The sequence below is a fragment of the Ambystoma mexicanum genome, chromosome 7q (assembly GCF_040938575.1).
Source record: "Ambystoma mexicanum isolate Mex_15411 chromosome 7q, UKY_AmexF1_1, whole genome shotgun sequence".
NCBI classification, from domain to species: domain Eukaryota; kingdom Metazoa; phylum Chordata; class Amphibia; order Caudata; family Ambystomatidae; genus Ambystoma; species Ambystoma mexicanum.
Genome location: NC_090941.1, coordinates 327,258,278 through 327,272,900, shown reverse-complemented (window position 1 = coordinate 327,272,900; position 14,623 = coordinate 327,258,278). Strand labels below are relative to the sequence as shown.

Sequence of the window (14,623 nt, the reverse complement as noted above, 5' to 3'; positions counted from 1 at the left end):
TCGCATTTTAGTAATCATTTAGACACAGCCTAGTACAGACGTATGTGAACAGCAGGCAGTCTGAGATTGTACTTCATCTGTTGTGGGCTGGTGCTAGTTTGAGAAGTATTTTGGTGTCTGTTTAAAAGTTGTGAGTGGAGTTTTCTTCTATGTTGGTGTGTTAAGTATATCACTATGTCATTATATATATATATATATATATATATATATATATATATATATATATATATATATATGAAAAAAACTGTTCTATCCAAATGGTCTGGAATGGAACTTCACTTTGGAAGGGAAACAAGAACTGGGTTTGCACAAATTAAGATTACCGGTAAATAATCTAGTCATAGTGCGAAGCTTTTTGCCATATTTAGCTATCTGTAAATGTTTTCTTTTTAAAATCGTTTTTTTTCTTCTAGTGAACGGGATGTGTTTGATAACCAACTTTCAGAGCTTAGAAGAAAATTTGAAGTACTGGAAGTTTCACACAGAACCCAAATCAAAGACAAAAATGACCTGTCAAAAGAGGTGAGTTTTCAAATTGTATGCCTTTTATATTCGTCTTACCTTGAGAGGCACGTCTTGATCTTGAGTATCAGATCTGATCTTTTAAAAGAACTTGATATTTGTAAGAACTGACATGTCAAGTGTGCCAAATTGACTTTAATGGTCTGATATTTTGTTGATCTAAAATGAGTGTTCAGAACTGCCAGCTGTTGCATTAACTTTCCAAAAAGGATATAGGGCTACCAACACTTTCTTATACTAATTAAACCATACAACCGAGCTCATTGAAACATCAGCACAACGTCCACATTACATGTTTTCAATTCTGCTTAGTAATTGTATTTTGTCCTTGATTGAAAATCATATTTTCAGTAAGTTTGCTCAGCACCGTTGAAGAAAACATGAACTCCTTTTTTACTTTACAATATTAGATGTCGCAACTTGATTATGAAAGACAAATTCAAAGTCACACAGAAACCCTGTCACTGAAGGACAAGAGGGGATGTAGACAATAAAGGGGACCCAGTATCGGATAACAGTTCTTCCTTTGTGTCTCAGGCCATGCTTAGCACGTGATGTAGGCTCTTTGACCTTCACCCTCCTGCCACTGACAATTCTGATTAGGCACCTCTTAACACACCACTACCTTAATGAACCACTTCACAGCTACAGTTTTTCCTTAAGTCCTTATGCACAGGGAAGAAATTCAGTGATCCAAGCAAGTGTACGTCCAAAGAGGCTCTGTCTAGAAATGGCCACCACTTCTCAAAGGAAGTTGACTGTCATGAGCTAGATATGCACATTTCTCAGGCATACATGTATCCCAAGCTTTTAGTAGCTATTTTGACCTTAATGGCAGAAGTCTGTCTCCACATTTGTGGCACTCAGTCTGGTCTCTAAACACCACTGTTTGTTTCTCCATGTTTTTTTAAATTATTAATTCTCAGGGGAATTCCCAAATAGAAACCTAAGTTGCTCAAGGGGAGTTATTTTTTTTAACCTCAAATCATTTTAATATAGTGGCCAAACCTACTAAACCTACTTGTATGGTGGCAAAAGTACAGCTCTTGGGAGATGCACAAATTATGCTTTGTAGCATAATACTATGGATTGAAATCTGCATGTTAAATGGGGAGAAAAAACCTAAACCAGGATTCATTCTTTAGGCTTCAGTATTGTGGAATTATTTCCCAGTCGAATCTCATAATGTCACATCAACTTTATTGAGCTTCAGAAGAGTTTATTAACCAATTTTTGTGATATTCTTTTTTTGCCATTTAAATCTCCTTGTACCGAAAACTGTTAAATTGGATTTTCCATGCATAGGGAAAAGAAAAGAACATGTTCTCGTTTCTGAGATTGCACTGTTAAAGGACCTGCCGACACATTTGGTAAAGTTCTGTAGATAATGAACATTGAACCATTTTGCCAAAAGAAAATTCAAAAAGAAAATGAAGTTTTCGACAGATATGAACCAATGCAAGTACAATTTCAGGTGCATAGCGCAGTGTAACATTTTGATGCCAATTTATGACCCAAGTCTCGGCTGGTAACTTATATCAGCATAAAGGATGTCAACTTATGCGTTTTTTGATGGATATTGGGGTCATCATGACATCTTATCAATCTGATTCGCGTGTTCCTGGCTGAATAGGAATTGCGCCATTCGCTCCTGCATTGCCCCTTATATTTTACTCATGGCGGCCACCAGTGGTGCCGCTAGTAAAAAGTGGGTGATCACACTCGAGCTCTTGGTTCCTAGTTTGTAATGACCCTGTGAATCCTTGTTCCTCAAAAGCAACACCAAGGGATCCATTTCCAATTCTGTCTCACGGTTTTCCTTAATCTGAGCCACCACTTCCCTCCAGAACCCCTGTATCTGAGAACAAACCCACCACTTATGGAAAAAGGAGCATGGGGATGTCCCGTGCCTCGAGCACCTCGGGGGGAGCTCAGGGTTCATTCTGTGTAACAGTTCCAGGGTCGACATAACTTATAGCAATTTTCTTTCAGCTGCACTCCATGGGATGATTTGCCCGCTTGTCCAAAATGTTGTACCAGGTCAAGTCATCATAGGACACCCCAAGTACTCCTCCCACTTGGACATATATCTATGGGGGGGCCATGAACCTGCTGGAGTTCAACAACTTATACAAGGATGCAAGTCTAGCTCCGAGGGATGCATATGAATAGATCCTCAAAGTGGGTCGTAGCTCTCTTCCCCATAGCAATCATATTAGCCAGAGTCATCTGGTGACATATCTGTATATATCCATATTTGAGTCAGTAACTATAAAGGCTTGTTTACATTGGTCAAATGTGAGAGGGTGATCATCTCCAAACAGTTGACCCAGCCTGTGTAAGCCACCCTCAGACCACCGAAGGAACCGGCCCATTCTCATCCCCGGGAAGAATTCACTATTTCCTCATACCCCCATCGTAGGAGAGGGGAAAGGTAGTTGTGGCATATCGCCGCACAGATTTATCCCTATACTCCATTGTGGCCCTAGATGTTCGAAGTCCCCTGTCTTCTAACCCTCGGAGAGAGCCAACACCAGCGATGTGAGGGGGTCCCCAGGGCGTTCTGTTCTACATCTACCCAGTGCTTTGGGCTGTGCGCAGCTGTCTGGCATTCCAGAATGAGTGCTGTTTGGACAGCATAAAGATAGCTCTCAAAGTCAGGCCCCGTTATCCCCCCCCCCACCACCCCCTGGCCCCCTACACCCTTCGCTGCCATGAGCGTGTATTTAGCCACTCTCAGAAGCCACCTCATCCAGATGAACCTAAAAACATGTGACAAAATCTTAACACCGCCCTAGGGGTTCCAAATCGGCAGGGCTTGGAAGGTGTACAATAACCACGGCAACAGGGGTCAGCTTGACCACGGTTATCATTTCAAGCCAGGTGATTTCAGAGGTACCCCACCTCATCAGGTCCTGCTTGGCCCCAGTAAAGAGTGGTAATATATTGGCAGCGTATAAATTGGTATACTTTGCTGTTAAATGGACACCCAGATATTTTGGGGAATGAGAGGCCCAGGAGATAGGAAAATCTGACTTCAATCACTCAACCGTTGTCAGTGACTCAGATATATTAAGTATAGTCTATTTCGTATCATTTATCTTGAAGCCCATGACCCAGTGGAATCTTTCTAGTAGTGAGACAATATGGGGCAACGAGAGCTAGGAATCCTGAATATAAAAAATAAAGCACCATTTTATGCTGATAGCCCGCTACATCCACCCCTGGGATATCTCTAGAAGAGCGCACCAGGCATGCTAGGGTTTCCATAGCTAAGGCGAATAGGAGCAGGGATAGTGGGCATCCCGGCCAGGTGTCTTTTTGCAGATGTATCGGGTACAAAAGGATCCCAATCCCCTTAATCCGGGTGTAAGGGAGAACCAAGTTAGCGAGCACTAATTTAAGGAAACGTGGACCCAACCCAGCCAGTACCTTAGATAAATACACCTAATCTACGCGATCAAACGCTTACTCTTCGTCAATCAAAAGCAGAGCCATTGCTTGTTTGTTTTCGTGCCCAGGCTGAGATGTCCACCATGCGTCGGATGTTATCGAACGCCTGGCGCCCTGGAACAAACTAGGTTTGATGCGCAGCTAGACGCATGGCCAGAACGTTCACAAATATGTACGGGCATTATAGTTTAGGACTGCTTTTGGCCGAAAAGAGGAGCAGAGCGTGGGGTCTCTACCTAGTTTATTAATGCGCGTTCGTGTCGACTCCCACATAGATGGTTTAATGGACTCTTTCAATAAAAGAGTTAAAAACTTGCCACCATGTGAGACGAGAACACCTCAGATCTTTATATAAAAAAGGGCTGTGAACCCGCCCGGACCTGGGGCCTTGTTGCTGGGGTGAGAGCGAATTGCCTGAACAACCTCCTCTGCTGTTATGGGACTGTCAGGCGTTTGTGGTCCTCGGAATCTGAGGGAGCTGGGCCTCCTGAATGAATGCATCCTGCTGTGGGCCACTAAGGGAATCTGCAGCAAATAATTCTTTGATGTACTGTGACAATATATCCATTTTAGAAGGCTCTACATCATGCAACAGGCCACAACCATCCCCCAGCCCTCCAATTGTGGTACTTTACCTGTGGGCTTGGAGTTTGTAAGCCAGAATTTGGGGCACCTTATTTGATGCACTATAGTAAAAGTGTTTTGTTATAAGCAGTTTATGGGCAATATCTGCCCATAGCGCTTTTTGTTTCACCCTTGCTACGTGCAGCTGTATGTAGGACTTTCTAGCACCATCCCGCTTCTGAGTTTCCCTCTCCTGTATCCGCTCCTCAGCTAGAGCACGTTGGGGTGTGAGCAACCTTCTTCGTGCCAAAGCCAGACTATCTCCCCCTCAGTGTGGGCGGAAGAGCTTCTCACACTCCTGCCAATGAGACCTTCCCTGTGAGATTCTCCTGGAAATATTGGTTGATGCGTTCAGTAATAGTGGTGCATATTGCCGGATCAGCCAACAGTGAATCATTCATCTTCCACCCCATGGACTTCCTGCCTCCCAGTCCATAACCGTCAAATTGCAAGGTAATGGAGTGATCACAGACCAATGCTACCTCTATGGTGGTTGAGGATATCCCTGAAAGCCAGGGACGAGATACCAAAAAGAAATCTATTCTAGAGTAGCTGCGGTGGTCATGTGAGAAATGCGTGAAGTCCTGCTGCTGAGGGCGTAGATGCCTCCATATGTTTACCAGGTGCATATCACCCATAGCCTTCTTGAGGACAATCGTTCTGGCTGCTTCAGCCGAGGTGAATGAGCTGGATTTGTCTATACTTTCCTCTAATACAATATTAAAATCCCCTCCTACCACAAACTTCCCCCTTTTGGAACTGTTACATGCGGGAATAGCTGAGCATAAAACTGGTCCTGGTTACACTGGTTACACAGACACTACGTTGAGATCCCTACCCGCTAATCGTATAGGCTGCCCAATATACCTGCCCTGGGTGTCCTTCACAACCCTAGCCTGTTCAAAATGTAGGGAGCTGGCTAATAAAATTGCAACCCCTTTCCTTTTTATGGGGCGATGAAGCAAAATATTTCTGGGGGAACCAGCAGGACCGTAGCCGCGCCCAGTCTAGCTGCAGTAGGTAGGTCTCCTGGAGCCGTACTATGTCAGCCTTAAGGTCCACCAACTTGGACAAAATGCTTTTCCTTTTCCTTGGTGAATTCAACCCCTGAACATTCAAGGATTTAACTTTCACATCAGTCATCCCCACAAGCTAATACTCCTCTGATTTCACCATCTCGAATTCAAATGCCATTCGGCCCTCTTATTCTACCCCACAACTCTGTGTTAAGCCTCCTCTCACCTCTCCACTATGAGGAATCCCCACCCAGCCCGCAAGTCTCCCAATGCACTGCACTGTACTTGGCAACATAAAAAAAGAAAAAATTAGAAATAAATGTAGAACAGCCCGGTGTGAGGTAAACATCAGCTCAAACCGCCTGAAAGAAGGTGTGTACTCCTAGTGCCCTTATGATTGCAAGTCGCAAACCAAACTGATTAAGCCAGCCTTTGTAACATCTGCAGTTGTCATTTTCTACAAATCTGGGCTGTGAAACCGCTCTCAGCTGCCGGTCAGCTTCCTAAATCTGGCCATCACTCTATCAAGCGAGGGCGCTTCTCATGTGGGAGCCGCTGAGTCCCTGCTCCTCTCTCTTCTGTTCAGCAAGGGCCTATGTCGGTTCCTCCTACTTTTCCTCAAGCACGCTTGGTACCAAGTGGTAGGTGGGGGGCTCCTGAGATCTTGCTTCGGGCAAATATATGTCCGCCTCTGGTATCTTGAGTTTCCACAGCTGCACGGAGGGTTGCAAATTAGTGTTAGACCCCAACCAGTTGGAATATGATTCAGAATGGATACCCCCACCTGTATCAAACTCACTTCTCCCCTAACCAGTTGGTAAATGGCCTCATGAGTCTGTGCCTTTGAATCGTCCCTTGGGAGAGATCCTGGAACAATTGAAGGGAGGATGCCCTATAATCCTACTTGCGTTGCTCCGTGGACCACTGGAAAATTAGATCTTCAGTTTTAAAGAAGTGGACTCTCGTTAAGACATCCCAAAGGAGATTCCGGCTTGTTTGAAAGCTGGAGTATACCCTGTGCGTGCGGTCAAGCATAAGATCTACATCTGCATCACCAAGTATATCTTGAAACAACCCCCGGAAATATCCCTCCAGGTCTTGGTCCTCAACTTCCGTTGGTACCCCTCTTATACCGATGTTATATCTGCGGGACCGGTTTTCGACATCCTCTTGTCTCTTCCGGAGACTGCCTGTAGGCCTCGAACGCCGCCACCCTCTGTTCTAGCTAGTCTTGGGTGTTTGCCTGGTAACAGAAGGCTGATTCCAGCTACCCCAGCCTGGCTCAGTTCTGCTGCACGTTGTGAGCGGAGGAATCTGTATCGGGGGTCGCCTCGAAAAACTCACCAAATATTATAAAAGTAGTCAAAAAGGAGTGTACGTTGGTGCAAGAAGTAAGTTTTATTCAGGGCCCCAGACGCAGCTGGGATAGCAAATACAAACAGATCACGGAACAGAACTGCGTGAAAAGGCCCGGTCAAAGAAACGCCCCTAAATCTATAACTTTTATACAATGCAAGTAGTTATTCTCCAGTATGGGGTCTGGCATGGATTCACATGCTCCTGAATATTCCACGTCAGGCTGGGAATCCTCAGTAAAAGAAAAAACTGTTTCACTTTCACTTAGAAACTGTATTTCTCCTCTAAACCAATCACTGTCCTATGGGTCATACTGCCCCCATCCAATGCCAGCCTCCTCCCTACACCCCTCCTCTGCAACCATCTTCAGATTTTTACTGCACGCTTCGGTGTTGGGAGGCCCTGAGTTTGCTCACTGAGCTATTTGTACGTTATTTTCGTGTTTTTCGATGGAAAAAGTTAAATTTTTGTTTCAAAGGAGTGAGTGTGCTCTTTTCTTCATCTCAGACAGCGAGGACCCGTTGTCAGTGAAATTTCGCGCCCCTCCTGAAGGAAGATCAATCAAAGATTCTACAAGGTTATCTTGGGCCTGGTTCACGCCCTCCGGCCATGACGGAGAAGGAGGGAAGGTCCCACTTCAGGCCCTGCACCAAATGCGGGCTACAGAATGTGTTTGGAAGACAAGCAACTGCAATGCGTCTACTGCCTGCACCCAAACCACAAGGATGTTAGAGTGTGAGAAATGCCTCGGTTTCATCCAAGAAAACGACGGACAGGCATAGTAGGCTGGCGGCATGGCTTAACACGACCAAGGGGTGGTTTGCCTGGTATCTGCGCACAAAAACACAATTCGAACTACAGTTAGCATGAGTTTTAATTGGAGAATTCTTGAACAGCCTGACACGTGTTTCGAGCTAAGAGGCTCGTCATCAGAGGCTGGTAATTCTGTACATCGTTATACAAAGATTCAGATCATCAAATCAAACATGGATCAACAAAATTGAGCACAATGGGTTAGCATTGGTTTAGCAACAACCGCAAATCCAGGCAAGGGGTACATGTGTGGCAAGACCCGCAAAATGATAACTCATAAAACGGACAGACATAATCAACCAACATTAATGTGCATAAAGTAAATTGTAAACAATTCATCAGATTGCATGTTTTTTAAAAAGCATATAATGTAGTGCATCCACAATTGCCAGAGTCGTAGTAGGATATGTAAATTTAAGAGAGAAACAACGAAAAAAGCCGCATTGGCATCAATTATTAGGCCAAGGAGATATTTAACAGTAGCATTAAAGGTAATGTCTCCAACTCAATGGACATACCAAAACAACCATAGTTGAGTAATAGATTACCTTGTATTTCTTGTGAGGTGGGTCAGCCTGACTGAGAAATTCATTTGGAAATCGAAATGTTATTAAATATAGTCCATATGAGAAAAAAAAAGAAGGAAATTCTATTTTAAAGAGAACGTACTGGGAGTATTAATGCTTACCAATGTATTAGTTCATATTCCAGATCATAAATATTGTGAGCTCCACTGTGGGAGAAAGACTGACAAACCCACTCAGGGTAGCTATTTAGTAATTACATCAGATTAAGCACTAGAAAAAACGTGCAAAGTAATAACTAAAAAGGCATACCTAAATATATACCTCTTCCATTACATAGAGATGCCTGCATAACAGGTAAAAGTAGGCGAATTGCACAGAGAAAAGTGGAGGGGGCAGAGAGAAAAGAGAAAAGACTAATTACAAAGTGATACTGCATAAATGAAGAATAATTGGTCACATGCGTAGCCCCTCAGACTGATTATGAGGTCTAGGGGCTTACGCGAAAGACCCGCACTCACCGGCGTCTCCGCCAGTGTGAACTGGAGCCGAGGCTCTGCGGTTCAAAGCCGCTGTAAATAAACACTGCAGAGTTTGTGCCGAAGCTAGAGCGTACGCGGCGTTTGTGTAACTGGCTCTTGAGAGCCGCCATGTTAAAATTGTATTTACTCGCGCATACCGCGCTCGTAGCCCTGCACTTGCAGTTCACCAACGATCAGTGATTGAAAAAAGTAAAAATTAACTGATAAATATATAGTTAGTACGATCTATAATATATGTGATTTTAATTTTCAATCTTAATTCAAATTAAGGAAATTCACTGATGATTAGTCAGAATGGAGGTATAATTGATAAAATAAAAGGAGCAATTTAATAGGGGCCATTAGCGGCTGTCAAGCAGTTAATTAGTACTGGATTAAATTGTACGTGATGGCAGAGTCCTGCATCTGTGGTCCTGAAAAGAGGGGGGAAATAGGGAAGGGGGGACCAAGTCTGGCCCTCTGCATGGGGCTGTATTCACAAGTATGCATATAGGAGCCCAACATACAAACTATGATTTACCTAGGTAGTAACCTTGTTCACTTGTGTCCATTAAAACATAGTCTCTGGTGAATCGCATATATGAATAACGATTTGACAAAAAGAGATCCTTATATGTAAAGGATTATGGTAACGTATACATAGTGCGGGAGAGACAACCTTACATGCAAGAGACACTTGCATTGCCAAATGTAATTGATTAGTTCCTTGAGGTAATGTGTGTGATTTACATCTATTAGAGGAACACAGATAGTTCATGGTCGGTGTTAAGACCATGTGCAACCGTGCAATACTGGCAAATAAGTCTGGCTTCCAGTTGTATCAATTTCAGGACTAAATTACCACCTCGTTGAGGCAACGTAACTTTTTCCATGCCCGCAAATCTGATGTTGGACTTGTCATCAAGTTGATGTTCCTTTTGCCAATCTGTTGTCAATGGGTATTTGGAGTCCTGATTAGAGATAGTGGACAAATGTTCCCGTATTCTTATCTTTAATGGTCTGATAGTACTGCCAATATAGCGCTTGCCGCACACGCACAAAACGCAATAAACACAGAATTTACAGTTGCAGTTAATGAAGGAGGTGATTCGGTGTGAACCCAATTTGTCAAAATCTATTGTGCTAGTTACTAGTGCATAATCACACACAACAGCTTCCACATCTGTGGAAACCATGACTACTAGCTTGGCTTAGCCAGGTCTTTATTGATTGTTCATTAGCCATGAAGGACGGTGACAAAATATTTTTTTTAATTTCTTGCTTTGCTGAAAATGAAGCTAGGTTGAGGGTCTAGCCAGGGTGTGATATCATGGTCAAGGTTAAGTAGATGCCAGTGTTTTTTAACAATGTTGTACACATCTGAACTATCTGCATTAAACCTCGTAATAAATTGAAGTTTCTTTCTGTAAGGTACATTCACTTTGGTTTTAGGGGTGAGCAGTTCGGTTCTCTGCAGACTCATGACTGATGCTTCAGCTTTTTTAACAACATTCTTAAATTTACATATCCTACTATGACTCTGGCAATTGTGGATGCACTACATTATATCCTTTTTAAAAAAAACATGCAATCTGATGAATTGTTTACAATTTACGTTATGCACATTAATGTTGGTTTATTATGTCTGTCCGTCTTATGACTTATCATTTTGCGGGTCTTGCCACACATGTACCCCTTGCCTGGATTTGTGGTTGTTGCTAACTACTACCGCGGCAGCTACGGGCACTGATTCTATGAGGGTAGCTCCCATGGCTCACTGTCTCTGCCCTCAAGTCGCAGCACCGCCGCAGTGACTTTGGCAAAGTCTGTAGGTGCACCAGAAACCTCAAAACCTTCCTCTTTGCCTCCACTTTCTCTCCCCCTCTCCCCTGCTAAATTTACTAAAACTGCACTGAATCTGCAACTGGGCCACTCGCCGTTCTCGGTCCTTGGCCCAGCCACTCTCCCCTGAACTGCCTCCCTGGCAACCCCTGCACTGCGGGACTGTGTCTGTATCCCTACAGCCCCCCTTCCCAGCACTTGTCTCCACTTACCTCGCACTTGCCACCAGCTGGCCCTTGTTATTTATCTAGTATGCTATAACCCTGTACTGCACTTTTCCCTCTACCTTCCCCCCCCCCTGCACTTTTCCCTTCCCCTTTACCCTTGCACTTGCGCGATCTGAATGACACCTGGCCTAGTAGGATCGTTGTCTGTCTCCCCTTGTCCCCCCCCCCCCCGCCTCGTCATGCCTTGAAACACTTGTGTATAGGCGCGTTACAAATGCCATATCATATATCCTATATCAGATCATATCAGAAGGGGTGAAACTGGCCCAGGTTTGGTTCAAGACCCTCAGTAGAGAAAAAAGGGGTTGGGGCGATGAGGCACCTAAACAGCTATCACAGGCCTTTGCCCAAACCATGGAGGTCTCGTCCACGGATGACAAAGATCAAGCGTTATTACATACAGTCCACAAGGACGTTGAAGAGGAGTTGGATGACGGCAACGACGATGCAGGGCCTAGTTTTCCTGTTCTGCCTTCTCGCCCGAGGGACATTTCCTTGGATATTCTGTTGACTTTACACACTTTGGTGTGAGATCCAGATGAGGATGCTTGGAGCCAGTACCGGTGGTCCCCATGCTCCCTGATCAGTCTCCAGCGAAGAAGAGGAAGCACCATCTGACGCCCCCATATCAACCTCCTCCATCACGTTGGTCCCCTTCTCCCCCAGCAGACTCTGACACGGGTACGGGAACGGATATGGCCACGATGATGGATGATGACGAAGACATTGTCTTAACGGACAGTGAATCGCCCCATTTCGATGCTCCAGGTAGTGTGTTCCCAGCGGATGATGTGAGGTCTTTCCATGCCATGATCGGCAGGGCCTCCGAGGTATTCCAGCTGGTGCCCGAGGAAACCAAGAAGGGCTTCCTGTATCAAAGGCGTAAGGCCAAGAGGGAGACTATTATGATGGTGCCTTATCTGGACGTTGTTTGGGAGGAGGTGCTGGCCCTCATGAACGTTTGCACAGCTCCAGCCAAGCAGGATAGGCTGGAAAAGAAATAAAGGGTGCCAGGTTTGCACCCAAGTGCCTGATGTCGCAACCATCGTGGACTTGGTGGTGTCGCGGCCGTAAGGAAACGGTCGGCTAACCAGTCTTCGGTCCCACTGGACAGCAAGGAGAAAAGGATGGACGCCATGGGAAAGAAGGTGATTTACACCGCAGTATCCACTATCAAGGCGGCCAACGCACTGGCGATCCTGGCCAGGTATGACAGGGAATTGTGGTACAAGCTAGGACCGATCATGGAGCTCTTCCCCGATGACGAGATGGAAGCCCTCGCTCTCTTCTAGGAAGGGGAAGTGGCGTAGGATCATGCCATCACAGTGGCATTGGACGTCGCTGTTACAGGGTTCCGGGAAATGGGGAACAGTGTCTGCCTTCGGTGACAGGGTTGGATGAAAGCAACTCATTTCCATTAGGAGGTCCAAGCGAAGGTGCTGGAAATGCCCTTTGATGGGAAAAATATGTTTGGGAAGGCTGTCGATTAGTCCCTTCCCCGTCAGGAGCAGCACATCCCTCAGCTTCTGGAAGCGATATGAGCCATGCTGCGAAAAGGGGCGATAGAGCTGGTTCCCCAATGGCTCCAGGGTTCCAGAGTCTATTCCAGATACTTTTTTGTCAAACAAGGGGCTGGAGGCCCATCCATGACCTACAATGTCTCAACACATCTAAAGTCCAAAAAGTTCAGGATGGTCACGTTGCAACATGTGCTCAGCCAACTGGATGAAGGAGACTTCTTGACGTTGTTGGACCTGGAGGACGCCTATTTCCACATCCCCATTCAAAGAATTTGCTTCATTTCGTGGTGCAGGGCCAGCAATACCAGGTCAAAGCCCTACCTTTCGGCCTGAAGTCGGCCCCCAGAGTGTTCTCAAAATGCCTGGCACTAGTGGCGGCCCATCTGCGTCTACAGGGCATACCCGTATACCCGTACCTGGACGACTGGCTGATAAGACGCCCGCTCGCGGGAGCTTGCCGATGGACACAAGGAGACGACCACCCAGCTATTGACGGATCTGGGATTCTCTTTCAACTATTCAAAGTCCTGCTTAAAGCCATCCCAGAACATGCTGTTCCTAGGCGACACTCAATACGGTGTCTTGCCTGGTGTCACCTCTTGGAGAGGATGGAAGCCATTCAGGGAAAGGTGCAACAGCTGTCGTTGACGAAGACGGCCACGATGCAGGCCATCAAGTAGTTACTGGGCATGTTGTCGTCCTGCATCTACCTCGCCCATCTCTGCAGGTTGCAGATGCGACCCCTAGAAGAATTCCTGGGCGCTCGTTGGATACACTCGCTGGCGCCTAGAAACACTAGTATACAACCACGTTATAAATGCTATATCATATCGTACAGGTGTCCGGAAGCTTCAAGGAAAAGTTTTCTCTCAACAGAGTTCCGACGGGCTATAGCGTGGTGGGGCGTCCGCTCCAACATTGCCCAAGGACAGGATTTCCAAACCCACGCCTCCCTGGAAGGTTGGGGGTGCACACTGGACATCTGCACGCCAGAGGCTTGTTGTTACCGGAGGAGAAGGATCTGCATATAAACATCCTGGAGCTACGGGCAGTGTTCTGAGCCCGCGAGTCGTACCTACCGTCTCTGAAAGGCAAGGTGGTGAGGATCTTCACGGACACCACCACCATGTTCTACACCAGGAAGCGGGGGGGCACTTGATCCCTGGTGATCTCCAAGGAATCGCAGGACTTGTGCACTGGGCCCTCAGACAGGGGATGTTTTGCATCCCTCTTCACCTAGCGGGAGTCAAGAACACCAGCGCACATTCCCTCAGCAGGGAATCGTGCTCCTGCCATAAGTGGGAGCTTCATCAGGATCAGGTGGGCCGCCTGTTCCGGATCTTCCCACCAGTGAGGGAGGCACATTCCTTCATCACAACCCAGAATCGCTGAACCTGAGGGCTTGGCTCCTGCAGCCTTGGAGTTTGGAGGGTATGAGTTGCCAGCGGACTGCAGGGAGGTCCTTGCCAATGCCAGGGCGTCATTGACCTTGAGTGCTACGGCCATAAGTGGAAGCCTTTTGCTACGTGGTGCCAGTCGCAGAAGATTACTCCTCTGATGGTCATGGGCCACAGATCCTTCCATACGTGATATCCCTGGCAAAGGCTAGACTGGCGCACGTCCCCATCAAGATAGATCTGGTGGCTATCTCCCGCTACACCAAGTCCCCAGGAAGATGTTCGCTTTGGTCCCAACGACTCGTCAAGGAGTTTCTCAAAGGACCTTTCTGATCTTTCCCATCGGTGAAGGCTCCTGCCCCGGCGTGGGAACTCAGTGTGGTTCTGACAAGGCTCATGGGGGGGGGGCTTCAAGCCTATGCATCAGGCCCCACTCATGTTTCTCTCGTGGAAGATGGCTTTCCTTGTGGCCATCGCCTTTGCCAGACGTATAGGTGAGATCCGGGCCCTATCCTGCAAGCAACAGTACCTGGCTTTCCACGAATTGAGGGTGGTGCTGCGTATGCACCCCTCTTTCATGCGGAAGGTTCCGTCGGAATTCCACCTCAAGGAGCCTTTGGTATTGCATGTTTTCTATCCGAAATCTTAGTCGCCGACGGAAAGGGTCTTGCTAAAGTTCTGCGCGACACGCACAAAGAGTTTGCAGAAGACTTCACAACTGTTTGAACTTTGGTCCTGTGAACCATGGGAAGGCCTTGTCCAAGGCTTCCATTTCAAGGTGTCTCTCCGGCTGCATAATGCACTGTCA

The 14,623-nt window shown here is 46.2% G+C and overlaps 1 protein-coding gene across 1 annotated transcript in view; it reads left to right on the top strand.

Moving 5' to 3' along the window:
- PIBF1 (progesterone immunomodulatory binding factor 1) overlaps window positions 1-14,623 on the top strand; it is a 1,771,771-nt gene that overhangs the window by 435,502 nt on the left and 1,321,646 nt on the right. Inside the window, exon 7 of the mRNA XM_069639889.1 lies at window positions 414-522. Within this exon, the coding sequence (XP_069495990.1) occupies window positions 414-522 (109 nt within the window). The remainder of the gene's footprint in view (window positions 1-413; window positions 523-14,623) is intronic.